Source organism: Phycodurus eques, chromosome 14 (genome assembly GCF_024500275.1).
Source record: "Phycodurus eques isolate BA_2022a chromosome 14, UOR_Pequ_1.1, whole genome shotgun sequence".
NCBI classification, from domain to species: Eukaryota; Metazoa; Chordata; class Actinopteri; order Syngnathiformes; family Syngnathidae; genus Phycodurus; species Phycodurus eques.
The window spans coordinates 4,787,834-4,803,854 of NC_084538.1; the positions used below are offsets into that span (position 1 = coordinate 4,787,834).

A 16,021-nucleotide genomic window follows, 5' to 3' on the forward strand; every position below is an offset into this window, starting at 1 on the left:
GCCCCTCTCACATTGGATGCACCTTCTGATGTCACAGCGATGGCGTTCTCGAATTGAACATTTTTCAATTCTCGGGCGCGTCACTTCACAGCAAACGTTTACCCTGCATCGCAATGCGACACAGCGTTCCGTCCTCGCTCACTCGCATCATATACACAATGAATGGGCTAGTTGACGGCGGATTGCACGTTGCTTAGTTCAGCGTGAAAAGCCCTTTAGTGTACCCATATGTCTGTATTATACTGACCCCAGGTGACCAAGTCATGCACACTAGAAAGAGCAACACAATATTCACTGAATTTAACTTTTTCAATTTTAAAAATTTTCAATTTTCACTGTATGTTTCTATAAAGTACACTATTATAAAGTGGTATATTTCTTATTACAAAAAAAAAATTGTGGGGGGAGGTTGGAACGGATTAATGGCATTTCAATCAGGAACGATGATTTGAGATATGAGTGTTTTGAGTTATGGAACAAATTAAACTAGCATTTCAAGGCATCACGGTATAAAAAAATTGTAAACAATATTGGCAAAAACAAATAATAAATTGGCTAAGCGTTAATATATGTTTTTAAAATGTGTAAAATACTGAAGCGTCCAAAAGCCTCTTACCTGTATAGATACCTATGTCTTATTGCTTAGTGCTGTTTTTTCCCCCCTTCAAAATATTTTGTTATTATTGCTGATTCAGTCATTTTTTTGTCAAAATATTTCGCGTGAATTGTATTTTAAAGATGAAAAAATAAAATAAAAATGGAATTAAAAAAATAAAATCTGCGCTGTGGCGTCATCAAATGGGCGTCGTCACACTTCCTGTTTGAAGAGTTGTGTTTAGTAGGCAGCTGCGGTTGCTTGTAGTTAGCCTGACGCGGAGGCTAAATTAGCAGGCTAACTGGCCTACACTCCAGGACAACAAGCGACCCACTTAAACCACTGAAGATTCCACCACCCGGCGAGGTTTTTATCGACAATACTATATTCTCTCCTGTTGTCTTCTTTTACTGTCAGCGGAGTTGACAAACTAGCGAGTTAGCCTTCGTGCACTTACAGTTTCGCAGCTACAGTTAGCCCACTCGCCCTGTCAACAGTGTTGCAACTTAACTCGTTTGACCAAATAAGTAGATAGCCTGTAGCGTGTACGCGCTGACAGTGCATGATTTGCCTGCCCTAATGTCGTTTTAGTCTACTCGGGCGTCTACCTTTGTGGACCGTGTTAATAATTTGTTCGGAATGGAAATGTTTAGTGTGTCATTACTCAGATGTTCCTGTGTGAGAGTGTGAGAGTGAGAGAGTGAGTGAGTGAGTGAGTGAGTCACCACCTCCTGCTTGACAGCTGGTTACCCGCCCCAAAAATACTCACATTCGGTTTTGTCTTTGTTTTAGGTCATGTCGGATTTCTCGGTAAGTTTCCCTGAATGTTATGGTTGTGTTACAGTAATTCTTGTATGATGACACTTGTTTTTCTCCACCGCAGCTTACAGACGCTTTGGGAGACAGCACCCCGAGCCAGGCCAAACCGCAAGGGAACACCAACCCGTCAGCACCAGCAAACAACCCTCCGCCTCCTTCCAACCCCGGATGGCCATCGTCAGCCCCGGGAGCTCCCACCCAGCCCTCAGCCCCTTCCGGCTTCTCCGGCGGCACCGGCCCCGGCGCGCCGGGCCAGTTCCCTTTCCCCTCTGGCCCCGGAGCGCCGGGCCACTACCCGGGGCCCCCTTCGGCGCCGGGTGGGTTCCCATCTGCTCCCGGGATGCCTGGACAGTATCCTCCAGCGCCAGGGGCTCCAGGGCAGTACCCCGTCAGCCCCGGTGCGCCTGGGCAGTTCCCAGGGCACTACCCACCTGAAGGAGCACCTGGTCAGCTACCCGGTGGGCCTGTTCCTTACCCAGCTGGACCTTTCCCCTCTGGTCCCGGAGCTCCTCCTGGGCCTTATCCCAACATGCCTCTCCCGGGTAACTACCCAACAGGGGGTAACGGCATGTATGGTCCGGGGGGTTCGGGCGGATTCCCCCCTCCTGCCGGCCCAGGTGCCTTCCCGGCATTCCCCTCTGGTGGAGGCTTCCCCCCTATTCCCGCTGGCTCTTGGGGAGATGGCGGCGGAGGTTTCCCACCGGCACCCGGCCCCTTCGGTCCCGGTCCTGGCCCGATGGGTCCTTACGACAACCCCGCTGCTCCAGGAGGCATGCTGGTGAGTACAACTAACTGCATCCAGTCAATTTGCTTGCTGGCTTGCTGTGGTGTGCAGTAGAGCTTCTTTGGTGACATACTTCCACTTTTGTTTTTGTCTTGCTTGATGTTTTTCCACCAAGTGGTCTGGTTCAATCCAGTTAGGGATGGGAAATCCTCATCATGCTTTTGTCTTAAACCTCTTGTGTTTTGGTTATATAGACCACCATAAAGTGACTCTCTAACATGGACTTAATATAAATTGTCAATTTCATTTAAAAAATTACCTTGGTTTTGTTGTACGAGTGTCCAGAAAAGGCCCCTCTGACAGCTACTTCTGTTTGACCCAGTTTTGTATCCGCTTTGTCCATATATAGGTAAGACAGTCCCTTTCCTTTGATTGGTTGCCTCTGTGTAGAAGACCCACTTGTGAGGGCACACCTGTTTGCTATTTTGACAGCGCTGGCTCGGGCGTGGAGAGGAACGTGGAAATCTTCGCTAGTGATGTAGATAAACTTGAGAAATTCAAATGAACTGATTTCAGGCCTCTGGGGAGAAAAACGTCAGGAACCCAGGAATGCGCGTATGATTTTATTTCATATTTCACATGTTTACTGAGGCACCTTAGAGACAATACACAAAGGATGAATAATTACAGCTCTTTAGACATCCAATCACTCGGTTTTGGGGTGGGCGGTTGTGTCTCATGCAAATGCTGAATATGGCAATGGCTTTTCGTTTTTATTTATTTATTTACTTGTTCCGGCCAGCAGAATGGAGAATCTGTATCCATTTTATGCCGCAACATTACCCTGACTACCAAGAGCGGAACTAGGGCGTACTGTGAAGCGAATGGCCACTCGGTGTTGCCAATTTAGCACTGTCACTGAATTTTGAAACTTTTTTTTTTATCCCTTTAGCAACGATTAAAAAGGAAAGAAGTGCCTACCAACAAATTGAGTGACTTTTTCTGGTCTTTTTGGAAACTATAAATGAATCGATTATTAAAATATTATTTGGATCCCTAGTCACTGGGATGAGAGAACACATTCATGTGTGTTAAACACGTTTTCCTTATCCGCACTCATTTTGTGCTGTGGTAAGTCTAGCGCCTCGGGAAGGTGAAAAATCACATTGCACGTTTTGATTCGCTCCGAGCCTCTGACGGCAGGTGATGGCCGGGCAGCTGACTTTTGTATAATTTGTTTTGATTGAATCTATGTCATCGTCGATTGTGAAATCCGTTGAAGTGACTCGCCCGCATGTGTGGCACTAGTATGTTTGCTGAGCAATGCTAATCAACAAGCTGCAGTACCTTCAGTGACTGCTTGCACCAATAACGGGAGGGGGCGTGATCATGTCACTTTGCCTGCACTGACGACGACAAAAAAAAAAAAAAAAAGTATACCTTGAAACTGGTAACCAGCCCATGGCTAGCACTAACTGCACGGTCCCGCTTCGGTGGGTTCTGTCTGAAAGGCACAAGCAAATAAATGTTGTCGCTACCATTTTTCACCCTGAATATGCCAATTTGTGAAGGCAGTGTAAGAGGAGGGAAACCCAATTAAACCTGGCAAAAAAGTGGGATGGAAAAGTTGTTTTTGGCGCCTTTACAAAAACGTACTGTGCCATTTGGTGGAAACAGCAAACTTTTCCCACTTTAGCTATCAAGTCAACTTCTGGTGTCGCTATGATACAGGAATTCCCTAAAAAAGGGCTTGGGGAATAATGTGTCAGACTCTGCTGCGGGCGAGAAGCATCATCAAGAATTTGAATATGATCATTTAAAAATATATATATTTTTTTCAAATGTCTTCTTGTCTTTCAGCCAAGATTTTATCCACCATATAAATGAACGGGACAAAGGACGTCACTTCCAGAATCAACATGTGGTTTGACTAGAACACGGTGCAGGGGGAATTAAGACTTGGTGTACCAGTGCTATATATGTATTATATACCAGGATGGACACATTTATTACATTTATATTATTGATTTACTGTATTAACTAAAATCACTTTGTATTATTGGCCATCATTTTGTAAGTCACGAGTAATAAAAGGTCTGTTTAACTTCTTTTGCTCTTTCCCCCCCCCCCCTCCCCCTATGTGTGGTTGCTCTGTCATCATGTCAAGGAAAACCAGAGTGACCATTTGTATTCGACAGTGAAACCCCGCATATTTCCGGTTTGACATTCGCAAATCCAGATTCACAGATTTTTTTGGGGGGGGGGGGGGGGGGGGGGCGGACATATCTTAAGTTATTCACTGAAAAACTAATAATATTGCTTTGGCATCTATGTGCCAAGGAAGTATGTTGAAGTGAGTTGAGGAGTTTAGCATTTAGACATGAGGGCTTTGCCACCATCTTGTGGCATCCATAGTCACTTGCAAACCTTTTTAGGGGAGCGTCAATTACTCGCTGCTTTTTGCTATTCGCAGGGGTTCACTGGATTTGTAGTACTACTTCGGCAGCCATTTTGTCACATTCATGGAACATGAGTACAACGGTATGGATGAGCTTTTTTGTATAGAAGTGTTCATTTCATCCACTCGAGTATTCAATGGCGGGGGGGTGGGGGGGCTACATATTTGTCTGGTGGGATGCATTTTGTTTTCACATGTAATGACTTGCACAGTCTTTCTTTTAGTATGTTTAGCTCCAAGAGGAAGCTTTGTCTTTAAAGTGGCGTAATCATGTTGTCGTACTCATAAATATGATGACGGTATTTTGCTTTTACAGATGGTGCCATACGATCTCCCGCTTCATGCCGGACTGATGCCGCGTCTTGTCATCACCATCGTTGGGGAACCGATTCCTGGAGCAAGCAGGTATGTTCTCATTCTGCTTGAAGTTTAGCCTAGAGGTTTGCATTTAAAAAAGCGAATATATTTATATATATATATATATAGTTATAGAGTTATATTTCATGTCATTTTGATGTATATTGTAATTTATATAGTGGAATGTCATTACTAAATATTTTTATGATTTATTAGTATAACTACCATGAATAATGAGAATTACTAATTGCTTAATTTTTTTGTTTTATATTTTTGACTGCACAAGTCAATTTTTAGTAATATTACAGTGCCGTGAAAAGTATTGGCCCCCTTTTCAAATGGTTATATTTTTGCATAGTTTCCCCACTTCAATGTTTAAGATCATCAAAGAAATATATATGTCAGACAAATATAACCCAAGTGAACTTAAAATGCTGTTTTTAAATGATTTCATTTGTTTTTGGAGCCTTTACAAAAACGTTATTTATTAAGTGGGGGAAAAAAACTATTCAAAGTTACCTGGCCTTGTGAAAAAGTAATGGCGCTCTAAACCTAATAACTGATTGGGCCATCCTCAGCAGCAACAACTGAAATAAGCGTTTTCTATAAGTGTCAATGAGACTTTCACATCTCTGTGGTTATACTTTGGCCCGTTCTTCCTTGCAGAATTCAATAAAATGACAATTTACTTTGATTGAAAACATTGAGTATGATAAATCATCTCATTGTACATGCTGATTTTTCCCACCTTTTTTTTTTTTTTTTTTTTTTTTTTTTTAAATCACTCCTGTGATACAGGTTCCACATGGACTTCATGAAGGGTTCAGACGTGGTCTTTCACTTCAACCCTCGCTTCCACGAGCAGACCATCGTCAGAAACTCCAGCATCGGAGGATGTTGGGGGCCAGAGGAAAGGGGCGGAGTTTTCCCCTTTGTTCAGGGCCAACGCTTTGAGGTAAGCCACGGAAAACGGGACTTTAACGCAAGTGTATAGACTCTTTTACACTGAAAGAGAGAGTGTGTGTGTGTGAGGTTGCGAGTGTTTGAGAGTAAGTGTGTGCGTGCTAACTATTAACAAGCCACTGAATTAGAACAGACAAGTCTAGCATTACCTGACAGTATTGTTTGGCCTTGGCGGGGGTCTGACTGACTTTACAAGCGCTTTCTGGTGACACGCGCTGACGATTGATCCTCTGCGCAGCTGAAGATCCTGGTGGAGGAGGACGTGTTCAAGGTGGCCGTGGACGGCAACCACCTGCTGGAGTACGAGCACCGCGTGGGCGGCCTGGAGGACGTCACCCTGCTGCGGGTGACGGGCGACGTGGCGCTGTACAGCGTGGCGCCCAACATGATCTGAACGCCGCCCCGCGGAAGGACAAACCGTATTTGAAACAAAATCCCTGAGATACAACGCACGCACCTTTTGGAATTTGACACACACACATATGTGCGCGTACCCTGTTAACAGAAGGTAATCTTTGCCCACCTGGCATTCTTTTAAAAATATAATTTATCGAAGTTTTCCGTAGATGCGCATAAAATGCTGAAAAATAATGCTTTGCTATATACTGATGTTAGAACTGCACTTGTAACATAATAGAATCTAAGGGGAAAAAAACATGAATGGACCTTTTCACCAGGACGTCACACGTACTTGCGGGTGGCAAAAGTGCTGATTGCACCACTAGTAAACAAACCCATGTCATTTGACCAAGGTAGAGCCATTGAGAAACCAGTGAAATGGCTTGAATGACCGATTCCAGCCTTCTTCTTTACCACCGTAGTTTGAATGTCTGAAGGGTGAGCCGAAACGATGTTAAGTGAGAGAAATTGCTTGCAAGGGAGACGGAACGCCAGCAGTAATTTACGTTCCAACAGGTAAGTTGATTCAAAATTAGACAGGGTGGAAATTTACTTTGTTCACATGATCATTGAAAGACTGGCTAATTAATTGACTTCTTTGTTGCTCCGCTGAATGACATACACTGAAAGCACTGTAGAGTTGACATTAGCTAGCTTTGCTAAATTACTCAAAGACAACTACTGTCTTGCTATCTATTTCCACTGGATACTCATTTTGTTTTTTGTTTTTTTAATATATATATATATATATATATATATATATATATATATAAAGTGAAAAGGTCCATTTAATGTTATCATGTGTCCCGAAACATTTCACGTTTCTATTGAGATGAAATGCCAAGATTTTTCAAAGATAATAAATGCTGACTTTTGGTTGACACCGTTAGATGAATGCCTTTCTGACAGTGTCAGTGTCCTTTTGTAATGTATAAAGCGGGATGCTTGAAGTTGAAACTTACTATTTAACTGACTATTTAAAGCCATTAATACATTCTTTACCTTGACTCCTTCCGGGTTGCAAAATTGCACGTGCTGTGTTCTCCGGTGTCCCGACACGGTCTAAGGAGCGTGTATGGATTGAAGTGTTTCATTGCCAAAGATAACAGTGGCACAAGTATTCCCCTACCCCTCAATATAATGGCAAATATTAAAAGACTGATTTGTTTCCCCCCCCCCCCAAAATGTACTTCTGTGTATTGGACGTGACTGAAATAAAGATGTGTCAGTGATGCTTGGCTAATACCGCTGGCTGAATAATGCAATGAAGTGATGCACGCAACTCCAAAATCATCTGGAAATATAATTCATTCATTTTTACATATATAATCAGTACATAATGAGTGTTATACTAAATCCTCAACTTTATGGAGCACTCTAAAAAAAGCTGCTAAAACAAAGTTTTGTACATACATACGAAGTTAACAAAACAAAAATATCAGAAATAAAATAGTACTGTTTAATAAAAAAATAATCTGTTCAAAGCACTCCTGCAGTGCATGCTGTGTAGACCATTTTATAGTTGGTTTTATAAGTTAGAATTAATTTAAAATCATTCATTTATGCACCCTGAATAAATTTTAATTGATTCAAAATTGCCTCAGCATTAGTGACATTGTATACTAGTACTAATGGATTTCAGACATATAATAAAGTAAGCGAAAGAATGTACTTGCGTCTCGACTTGTTCTGCTTGCGCAACACTTTAAGTGCAGGGTGCTACTTAGATGATTTTAGTTTTAGTGAATAAAAATAAAACTGAGTATTTTCATTCAAATTGTCTGGACACTTGTGTGACAAATACAGTAAATATTAAATAAAAGAAAAAGTAAATAAAATGGAAACAAAACAATAAGTCAAAATGAACGTTTTACACTTATGTGTCTAATGGATTTTATTTTAAGTAAATGGTATGATTGTAATATAAGAATATGTAAAATATTTTCAGTAAAATAAATACACTGTGTTATGTAGATTCTTTTAAGAAAATGGTTAAATCGACAAAATATATCTAACATAACATACTTTTAAATAATACCAAATTTGTTTTGCTACCTAAATTGTTTTAAGTTAATCTAAAAAATAATATTTTCAGTAAAATATAGTTGTTAATTTTCAATGTAAAATACTGGAAATGTAATAACTTCTTTTTATACGAGTGTGACTTCTAAGATTGTTTTAAATAAATGTATATATGAAATGTTAAAGGGGCTATAGCATCCAGATGGCCTGTTTCACTAACAGGCTCTTTATGAATTTTTTGCTTAGGAAAATGAAATATCGATACGCCCCCATGTCTTGCTATGATGTCAGAGGCAGACCTGGAGACCAAATTTGCTGCATAGCTGGCGGGTGTGGACAAAGGAATGCAGACTTGGAATTAAAAAAAAAAAAAAATCCTGTGAATTTATTTAATTCAAACATGTACGTACATCGGTTGCACATCATTAATCTATGTTAAACTAACATACGGTAGTGAATATTTTCGAGGAAAACAGAAGAAAATCAAGACAGTTTACTACCTTTTAATCATGTGCAGCGGAAAATTAAGTACTTTTAAATGTACTATACTATAAAGTGGCAGTATTTACCCATATTGTATATATTGTCGCCATCGGGCAGAATCCTCGCACCTCCAAAAGGACAACTTTTCAAGGGGAAAAAAAAAACTACTTGCTTGACTTTCCTAACACTCCTTTTTTCAAGTTGACATACTTTATATTGCTATCATGTACCGTTGCACACTCAGTTCAATACAAAAGTACCCCAAAATGATGTACAATTGATAATTTAATATGCTAAATATGGCTAATTTGTTATGCTGTCATTGATGAAAATAACAGACGGCAGCCGTCGTCATCACCCCAGGCCTCTGACTGTATAAATAGCCTTTAACTTAACAAAAGCAAACGCCTGTGTTACATCATCCTCCCAAACTCTTTCAAAGGTCTTAGAGCCATGGGTGAGTCAGTACCTAAAACGATGAGATGAAGAACCCCGTGTATTAGCCGGAATTTAATCTGCGCTAGGGGGCAGCACTCGCGCGCAACGCTTCATTTTACGCCATGGGCGTAAGCGAGCAAGTCGCATAATCGTCACCAAATGAGTTCACCTTCACGCAATTAAGTTTGTCTCCTGCGTCGCCTCCGCTTGAAAACAGTCTCCTCCACGACAACTATGAACGGTTCGCTCATTTCAAACACGGTGGACATTAAACTCAAGCGTGGGCCTGCAGGTAAAGATAATTTCATGGCCGTGGCCGCTGCTAAATTACGTGGCTAGCGGGGAAGCTATCTTGTTAATTCCTAACCAGCAAAACATGAGCAAACTCAGAGCTGGTGGCGTTGTTAAAACATTCGAGCTGACAAATGAAGTCAAACTTCTCGATTGTTGTGGCTCGTGAACGCGTTTGTATGCTATTTGACGCTTAATTTTACGTATTCGCTCGGCCTGTCAGACAAAGTGAAACAGTGCGTGTGTGGGGTTAACACTAAAAGTTATTTTCTGTTAGACTAGAAAAAAAAAAAGGCCCGGTTGAAGGCAAGCACAAACGCAATCGTGCTGCACAGTGGAATAAACATGATGTGCATTTATACATCAGGAAAAGCAGTGATTGAGCCCCATAGTGGAAACATTTGACCCGAGGTATGTGCTTCTAAACTGCAAATATTTTTTCACAGGCCACCTCGTCTCACTTGGACAATTCTAAAGTCGAGAGTGACTGATGATCGGCATCGATATTCGGCGTTTTGACACATTGACATCTGCCTTTTTTTTTTTTTTTTTAATCCTACGGTTAGGAGCTCAAGTTAAAACTGTAAACTGCAGGGAACCATTTATTTGTTTTTTAATTTTCAGTTAACTTTATAAGAGGTTGTGCTCACCCTGGTAACTGCCTGCGCCTTTTATTTTTGTTTGAACTTAAATCAAAGATAAGTGAAAGGTTAACTGCCTCACAGTTCTGAGGACCGGGGTTCAAATCCCGGCCCCCGCCTGTGTGGAGTTTGCATTTTCTCCCCATGCCTGCGTGGGTTTTCATCTGGACACTCCGGTTTCCTCCCACATCCCAAAAACATCCGTGGTAGGTTGATTGAAGACTCCGAATTCCCCTTAGGTGTGAATGTGTGTGCGAATGGTTGTTTGTTTCTGTGTGTCCTGCGATTGGCTGGCGACCGGTTCAGGGTGTACCCCGCCTCAAGGCCGAAGATAACTGGGATGGGCTCCAGCATGCCCGCGACCCGAGTGAGGAGAAGCGGAACGGAAGATGAATTAAATTTTGAAACGTTGTATTTACTGTAAAAAACAAAAAAAACTAACACTTTTTTTAAAAACTAACAGCTATTTGTTTGTTTAAGTTTTCCTTTGACTTTATAAGACATGCTTGTCTTATAAAGTCAAATATATAAACATTCTAACAAAAAGCTTGGGCGAGCCCTGCACTTTTTGTTAGAAAGTTTAAAACAAAGATGTCTATTGTTTAAGATTTAAAAAGAAGAAGAAGAAAAACTTTAACATGTTGCAAATCTGAATAGCTGTTTAATAAGCATGCTTAAAGGTGTTTAAACAAAATTAAGTGTTTGGAGTTATTCATAATTTTGATGCAAATAGTTTCTCTTTGCTGCAAATGAATATTGGGTCCAAATATCGCTAATCGGCCCCCTTGACTACTAATAATCGTTATCGGACCTGAGAAAAACCCCACACATCATTATCTCTCTGCTCTAAAGAAACAACGCAAACCTGTGAAAGAATAGGGTTAAAAATTCCATGGATTTTCATATTTGGAAACGTTCCATGGGACTTCCATGGGAAATACTATATATATATTTACGGGAATAAACCAGGAATTTACCAATAGAGAAGTTAAATGTTGGAAAACGTATTTTAGAATAATCCCCACCAAAATAATTACATTTAATGTAAATTGCAGTATTACCTTGACTGAGGTATTTCCCAACTTATGAGTTTATGGCGTGACAAGCCATTGTGTGGTCAACTTTCTTTTTTTCTTTTGCTGCTGATTTTCGAATAAAGTGGAGCAAAATTGAGAAATTAAGGTCTTTAGTGCCTCACATGGGTACAGTAGTTTTCTTGAATGTCTGCTTATGACAAAAAATGTTTATCTATGTTTGAATATGATGGCTTTCCAATAAATGACCTTCAATACCCTGTTAATTCCCCAAATTCCAATGGAAATTTCCTAAATCCCCTGTCTTAAAGTCCCATGGAATCTTTCCATAAACTACCTGTAAATTTACCTATTTTAAATATCATTGTCATTTGCTTTATATATATATATATATATAATATAAGCAAAGCAGGGAAATTGATTAAAATTGGAAATTGGATTGGATTTATGTGGGTGAAGATATTTTATCTTAAGGCCATATGATCATGCCTTAATTGCGACATTCCTGTCATTCCCTTCTTCTGCTCCCGTGAAGGCCTGGGCTTCAACATCGTGGGGGGCGTGGACCAACAGGACGTCGTCAACGACTGCGGCATCTACGTGTCCAAACTCAAGGAGGACGGCGCGGCGGCGTTTGACGGGCGGCTTCAGGAGGGCGACCAGATCCTGGCGGTAAAAAGAAAAACGAAAACACAATTCATGAGGTTCACGCCCAAATGTTGCGCACCCTTTGGGGAAAACAAACGCACCCTTTCCTGTACAGTGAACCACCGCTACATCGCAGTTTACCGTTGGCACTCTCGCTATAGCATTCATTTTTAAGCTTTTTTTTTTTTTTTTTGGGGAGGTTTTTACAGTATACAGTGGTGCATTGAGATACAAGTTTAATTTGTTCCATAACCACATTTGTAGCTCAAACCACTCAACTGAAATCATCGTTCCGTATTAAAATGAATGGAAACTTTTTTTTCAGGGAGAAAATTACCACTGTATAATATTGTACTTCATAAAATCATACGGTAGTTACATAATTAAATGTAATTAAAAATATATATATATTTTTTTTCATACTTTGCATCAGTTGAATACACATTGTGCTGATTGCCCACCTTGGCCACCTGGGGGCAGAATAAGACAGACGGATATGCTATACATGGACGTCTGTTATATTGAATGTCTAAATATGGTGCTGCTCTGTTTGTCTTCAAATAGTTGCTTAAAGGGTTACACTGTATCTTCGTTTCCCGTTTTGTGTTAGCATTAGTGCTAAGATAGCACACTAAATGCTAAGCTATATGCTTGTTTTAAATACGCAAATTGTAATTCTCCGAGTTTGATGTTTAGTTTGACAGTAAACCAACTGGGAGAGGCATTAAACATCTTGAAGCCTCGTTTAGTGAAGAATTGTTCAGCATCTGGCAAACTGCTGCTTATTGTGAAGTGAGTTCAGTTGCGTTCACTGCCCGATACTGCTCGTAGCGCAAATTTGCGCTCGCAAGTCAAGGCAAAAACAGTACTTAAAGTAATAATATTATTACCGTTTAAACCTGCCTCGTTTTTGATTAAGTGATTCTATGGGATAGTTTACCATTACTTGACACCGAAAGAGAGAACAGGTGCTAAGGAATACTTTTAAAAAGTGGGTTTTAATACATTTAAGTGTTGAAAAGTCTTTTCAAATGTTTTTTATACGGTCTCTCAATATTGTGAATTTTCAATCATGATCACAGGTGAGACATACTGTATCTGGAACATATCCCACATGATAAATGAGGGTTAACTGTATTTACCTGTTTATTTTTATTCATAATTTTTGTAAAAAAGGATGTAAGATTTGTTGAGCCTGGTGCTTTTTATTTATTTATTTAATTAATTAATTTTAAAAAAAATTTTTATAAATGTAGATCAATGGCGTCAAGCTGGGGAATCAGACACACAAAGCTGCAGTGGATTTGTTCCGGACAGCGGGGGAAGACGTGGAGCTGTGCGTTCTGAAAAAGGTACTTTAAAATGTTTTTTTTTTTTTTTTTTTAAATCGACTCATATGTTGTTTGTTAATGTTTAATGTACAATGTTACCTCCAAGGTCCGACCACAATCTGTTCTTTCGATTTGGTTGGCTTTATAATCTTCCCCCCCCTCGCCCCTCCCTTTTGCAGTCATCCCATCATACGAACGGACCCGCTGAATCCCAAGACGAGGAAGCGCCCCTGGCGCCCTATCTGACGAGACTCGCTGTGCTAACGGGAGCCGCCGCTGCCGCCATCTTTGCATTCATTTACATACGTAACATCAGAAGACCGTTTTAGCAAAGCCGTATTTTTTTCTTTTTTAGGTTCAAACTTCTTTCTTGAGGCCAAAGAAGGGAGGGGGGAAAAAAACACTATTCAATCCTCTTCGCAGAGGTAATCGTCATTGCACAGCTTTAGGGGACGTAACTTCACGACATGGCCGCCCTTAAAGGAAAAAAAGGGAAGAAAGAGCTGCCTCAAGCTCTGCTGTCCTTTTTGTTGTGTTTCAACATATCCCAACTGGACTTGGCAGTGCCTTGTCATGACGCGCTTGCTTCTTTCTTCCGCTTTATCGCGGTCTAATATAGACATTTCTGGCCATTAATGCAGAGAATTAACACTATTCTGACCTAAAAAGTCAAATGCAGTCAGTCATAAGACATCAATCAAAAATTAAGAATTGATTTATCCTATCTTGAGACGATGGAGGCTAAAATGGAGTGCACTACCTGCTGTGACCTGCAGGCGTGCCATTGGGCCACTTTCAATTTACAAATTAATCCAAATGTTAAATCTTGTAAATTCATAAAAAGGTTTAAAAAAAGTATACATTTTCCTGTTTGACAGATCAAATAAATGCTATCAAATGCCCATACCTAGGTAGGAACTTTTTTTTCCCCCTGATGATGCTGGATTATTGATTAGATTGAACCCCGCTATTAAGTGATGCCCCCCCCCACCTAAAAAATTTGTTTTAATTGCCAGTAGATGTCAAAGGATGGCGGCAAAGCACTTTTACTCTATTAGCCAAGGCTTAAGCCTGACTAAATGAACCTCCTCCTCTCACTTCAACATAGTTCCTTGGCCACAAGTTGGCGCCAAAGCAAAATGTTTATATGAGGTAAGGCTTGGGCCTGTGCACTCAAACAGCACATAATGGAGGACAGTTTCCCAATAATATTACGCAAATGCCGAACTGAGAATACACATGGGGTTTACTGTAATCGAGTCTTGATGCACTGGAGACTCAAAATGGAGTGTGCTGGTTGGCTGCGACCTGCAGGGGTGCTGTCGAGTCACTCAGCGAGTTTGCGCATTAGAGGAAATATTTTCTCATTTTACACATACATTTTTCGCATTTAATAGAACTAATACATTTTCAAAAGCATTTATGCTCCTTAATGTCGAGACGATTACAAATATCTGAAAACTTTTTTTGTGATTCAAATATCAAATATCAAATTCTAATCCATAGTAAACAGTAGAGCTCTGAATGTTTCTCAGGCAAAAAGGCAATTTTTAAACAGATGTATAGTTTGATAGTCAAATACATTATTATGAAATCGCACAAACAGGATCAACTATATTTTTGTTGTTGTTGTCGCTATTCTTACTAGTATGTATACCACAGACTGTACATTGCATTAAATCCAGCCTTGTCTTTTCAAGTCACCAAGTGAGTGAACTGTGAATTTAAAGTATTAATTCGAGATGCCGCCATATTTTGTGTTTTGGTACGTCCTCCGGCAAACACATTGCATATACATTCCCCATTATTGTGCACAGAGGTGTGAATGGTTCCTTGAAATAAAAGAGGGAGTTAAAAAGTTTATTTTTGCACTAGCCACAATCATGGAACGTGTGCGTCCGTGTGTCAGCGAGGTTTTATTCGTCTGTTGTCTTGTAAATACATTTCATTTCACTCTGCTGCTGACTGTGAATACTGTGCTCTGTATGCCAGAAGAGGAAATAAGAAAAATTAAAGTGGTTTACATCAAAGCAACTGTTCATTTCATGTTACATTAAAAAAAAAAAAAAAAATTAATTTACACTCTTTTCAAATAGTCGCCTTAGTGCATATTTATGTAACTTTAAGTAAATGTAATGTAATTTAGGATTCCCTTCTGTACTGAGAGAGCTACAGGTAAATGTATCCAAGACTATACACGCTTGTTGCCTCCTCGGTACCATGTAAAAGTCTCATCTTTTCCTCCAAAGCCTCAGGGGTTATTTCCATAGGGAGAAACAGAACTGACTCACAAGTACAGTGCAGAAAATATTGTTTCTTTAAAAAAAAAATATATATATATATATTCTCCCCAGCATTCAAAAGCACACAATCAATGCCCCATCTTTTGAAACAAATTTTCAATTAGATGTGCAATAATTAATTGATTATCAAATTAATTGAATTTTTTGGATAATTCATTAATAGTTTAGAGCAACAGTTTAACCTAAAATTGCCCTCAGAAAATATTCTCTGTTTTCTGTATTCCTGAAAGCAGACTTATTTTTTCAAAAGAAGACCTTTGCAAACATCCTCTAACCTCTGTCTGAAGTGCAGTTTCTCAAATTGGCTTAAAAAATAATGTATGAAATGTATACAATGTAATAAATAATTGGTCTCTACTTCATGGACTTCACTTACTGCAAGGGTTTTCTGGACGGTAACCCCCCTCTCAATAAATGAGAGTTGACTTATTTATGTCTTTTGAAGTTTGCACCTGCAAACCTGTTCATCAACTGGACAGAGGGCTTGCTAATGGCAATTTGTACGCCTCAAAGGA

The 16,021-nt window shown here is 40.0% G+C and overlaps 2 protein-coding genes across 2 annotated transcripts; both read left to right on the forward strand.

Moving 5' to 3' along the window:
* The first annotated feature begins 825 nt into the window (after positions 1 to 825).
* On the forward strand, positions 826 to 7,549 carry lgals3a (lectin, galactoside binding soluble 3a). Its single transcript, XM_061697100.1, has 6 exons — positions 826 to 961; positions 1,388 to 1,405; positions 1,479 to 2,192; positions 4,913 to 5,001; positions 5,752 to 5,908; positions 6,155 to 7,549. Exons 2-6 carry the CDS (start codon positions 1,391 to 1,393, stop codon positions 6,308 to 6,310), a joined length of 1,131 nt encoding a protein of 376 aa, XP_061553084.1. The 5' UTR covers positions 826 to 961; positions 1,388 to 1,390; the 3' UTR covers positions 6,311 to 7,549.
* Positions 7,550 to 9,389: 1,840 nt separating this feature from the next.
* On the forward strand, positions 9,390 to 15,233 carry synj2bp (synaptojanin 2 binding protein). The gene is made up of 4 exons (XM_061697068.1): positions 9,390 to 9,550; positions 11,760 to 11,896; positions 13,129 to 13,224; positions 13,383 to 15,233. Exons 1-4 carry the CDS (start codon positions 9,493 to 9,495, stop codon positions 13,530 to 13,532), a joined length of 441 nt encoding a protein of 146 aa, XP_061553052.1. The 5' UTR covers positions 9,390 to 9,492; the 3' UTR covers positions 13,533 to 15,233.
* Positions 15,234 to 16,021: the final 788 nt, after the last annotated feature.